Genomic DNA, 2,538 nt, shown 5'->3' with positions numbered 1-2,538 from the left:
AAATCCAGGCTTTGAATTTTCCTGGTCCGCCTGATTTGTCGGTAGTTGCCAGCCATCCCTCCAGTTCTTGGTTTGCCGCTCTGATGGAGGCCGTGTACTTTAGGGTGCAGTCAAAGACTTTCCCGAGGCTCTTCACAGGTTTCTCTGTGACTGATGGGATTTGGGTTCCTCCAAGGGAGAAGTGAAACTGGTCTGTCACCTCTTCTCAGAACCAAGGACCTCGATTTTTCTGGCTTGAAGCGCATCTGAGTCCATGTGATTAGCTTCTCCAAGCCTTGGAAGATCCATCTGCTTTCCGGGGCTGATGGCTGTTACTGTCAGATCATCCCTAAAGGCTCTNGGAAGATCCATCTGCTTTCCGGGGCTGATGGCTGTTACTGTCAGATCATCCCTAAAGGCTCTAATGGGGCGTTGCCGGACTTCGGACCTGGTTTTGGGGCCTCTATACTCTATTTCAGCTGACTTGACCAGCATATTCATAGCCAAAGCAAAGAGGGTCACTTTTTAATCTTCCTGATAAAACCAATAATCATTGTGCTTACCGATTTAATGGGACAATTTTTTTTTTAATCCTAGAAATATCTGTTGCCAAATCTCCTCTTTTACATTCCCACCTTATCCAGCATATGGTCAAGTAAAGATACCTACCCTTCCCACNGCGTTGCCGGACTTCGGACCTGGTTTTGGGGCCTATTTCAGCTGACTTGACCAGCATATTCATAGCCAAAGCAAAGAGGGTCATTTTTTAATCTTCCTGATAAAACCAATAATCATTGTGCTTACCGATTTAATGGGACAATTTTTTTTTTTAATCCTAGAAATATCTGTTGCCAAATCTCCTCTTTTACATTCCCACCTTATCCAGCATATGGTCAAGTAAAGATACCTACCCTTCCCACATGGGAAGAAGACATACAAAGGCAACTTGTCGCTAGTTAAAATCTCCCACTCACCCTTCCTCTCCTTCTAATTTTGAATTTGTGAATTTGTGTCCCCCCCGACTATTAAACATGAATATGTTTCTTATTTACACATTCTAAGTTTAAAACTTGAGTTGGTTATATGGCTTAAACAAGGAAGATGTAATTTCCAGTATTACCAGACTTCAGGATGAGACTTTACCTTGTCTGCTCATGATGACTTGTTCGTGTACATCAAAGGGACACTGCAGCAGGTTTGAAATTGTATTTGCATACTAATTTGTATATTCTCCCGCAAACATTTATAGTTATCTATTTCTGACACCTTATGCAGTGCAGTCATCACCAGTGTCTCATAACTTACTAAAAACAGAGGCTGACACCATTAGTGTTCACATCAAATTGACAGATAACAGCTAAAGCGATGAAACCATTTCTTGTTTCTTTGTGTCTCCTGGGAACTTTTCTCCATGCCTTGGCTCAATGCACCTCAGAGTTTCATCTTGAAGGAGATTATTTGTTGGGTGGACTTTTTGATATTCATCATGACAGTGTTTGTTGGGTGGACTTTTTGATATTCATCATGACAGTGCCCCTGTTTATCATAACAGACCAGAAGCCATCGACTGCTCCAGGTGAGTATTATAATAAATCTAAGGGAATAATAGATCAAGAACGCCCGGTGTAACTGATGACAGATGTAACATTAAAGAGTTTTTGCCTCATTTTTAAAGTAAATTGTTCCTGGTAGTAGCACATCCCCCTAAACCAACAGAAAACAAATGTTTAATTTATCAAAGTCCTTGTCCTAGAAAATCCTCCTTTAGATATCCATGTCTGTACAGACTTCACAAACAGTAACACTTATTCTCACACTCTGTTACTGTCCTTCCTCTGCCCACAGTAAACCCTTCATTCATTCAAGCTATCGAAGGTTTCAGGTGATGAGATTCTCTGTAGAGGAAATCAATAACTCCACCAGCCTCCTGCCAAATGTATCTCTTGGCTATGAGATATTTGACCACTGCTCAGATACGCACAATTTCCCAGGTTTTTTCAACCTCATCTCCGTCAACGGCTTGATCCAACCTTGGGGTGAACCACAAAAGAATCTGTCCAAAATGATAGCACTGGTCGGCACTTATACGAGCCCTAAGGCCCTGACTGTAGCCCCTCTCTTCATGATGAATCTCATTCCTATGGTAAATTTGCCAATCATTGTATTTTAGCATATTCTTACCAGTTAGATCAATTGATTAAAACAGTTGGACATATTTCTAAAATAGCTTTTAACTTTTGAAAATTTCTTGTCACTGAACATAATCATGGTTTTTCTATTACTCTTTGAACAGGTCGGTTATGGAGCTGCTACTTCTGTCCTTTCAAGAAAACAGAATTTTCCATCTTTCCTTCGAACAGTGCATCCCAGTCAAAATGTCATGGCAATGGTTGTTAAGATTCTGAAGCACTTCGACTGGCGCTGGGTATCTTTCCTTTACATTGATGATGATTATGGCAACAATGGCCAGGAATTGTTCATAAAGAGGATAGAGGACACTGAGATCTGCCTTGCATTCACCAAAAGCCTCAATCAATATACAGTTCACTCTCAAATATT

The 2,538-nt window shown here is 40.9% G+C and overlaps 1 protein-coding gene across 1 annotated transcript in view; it reads left to right on the top strand.

Moving 5' to 3' along the window:
- The first annotated feature begins 1,344 nt into the window (after nucleotides 1–1,344).
- LOC126402153 (taste receptor type 1 member 1-like) overlaps nucleotides 1,345–2,538 on the top strand; it is a 36,967-nt gene continuing 35,773 nt past the window's right edge. Inside the window, exons 1-3 of the mRNA XM_050063878.1 lie at nucleotides 1,345–1,471; nucleotides 1,513–1,555; nucleotides 1,825–2,122. Coding sequence (XP_049919835.1) covers nucleotides 1,345–1,471; nucleotides 1,513–1,555; nucleotides 1,825–2,122 — 468 coding nt within the window. The remainder of the gene's footprint in view (nucleotides 1,472–1,512; nucleotides 1,556–1,824; nucleotides 2,123–2,538) is intronic.

This window comes from Epinephelus moara, chromosome 16, assembly GCF_006386435.1.
Source record: "Epinephelus moara isolate mb chromosome 16, YSFRI_EMoa_1.0, whole genome shotgun sequence".
In the NCBI taxonomy this organism is placed as follows: domain Eukaryota; kingdom Metazoa; phylum Chordata; class Actinopteri; order Perciformes; family Serranidae; genus Epinephelus; species Epinephelus moara.
The sequence above is the reverse complement of the archived record's forward strand: the minus strand, read 5'-3'. Positions and strand labels throughout refer to the sequence as shown.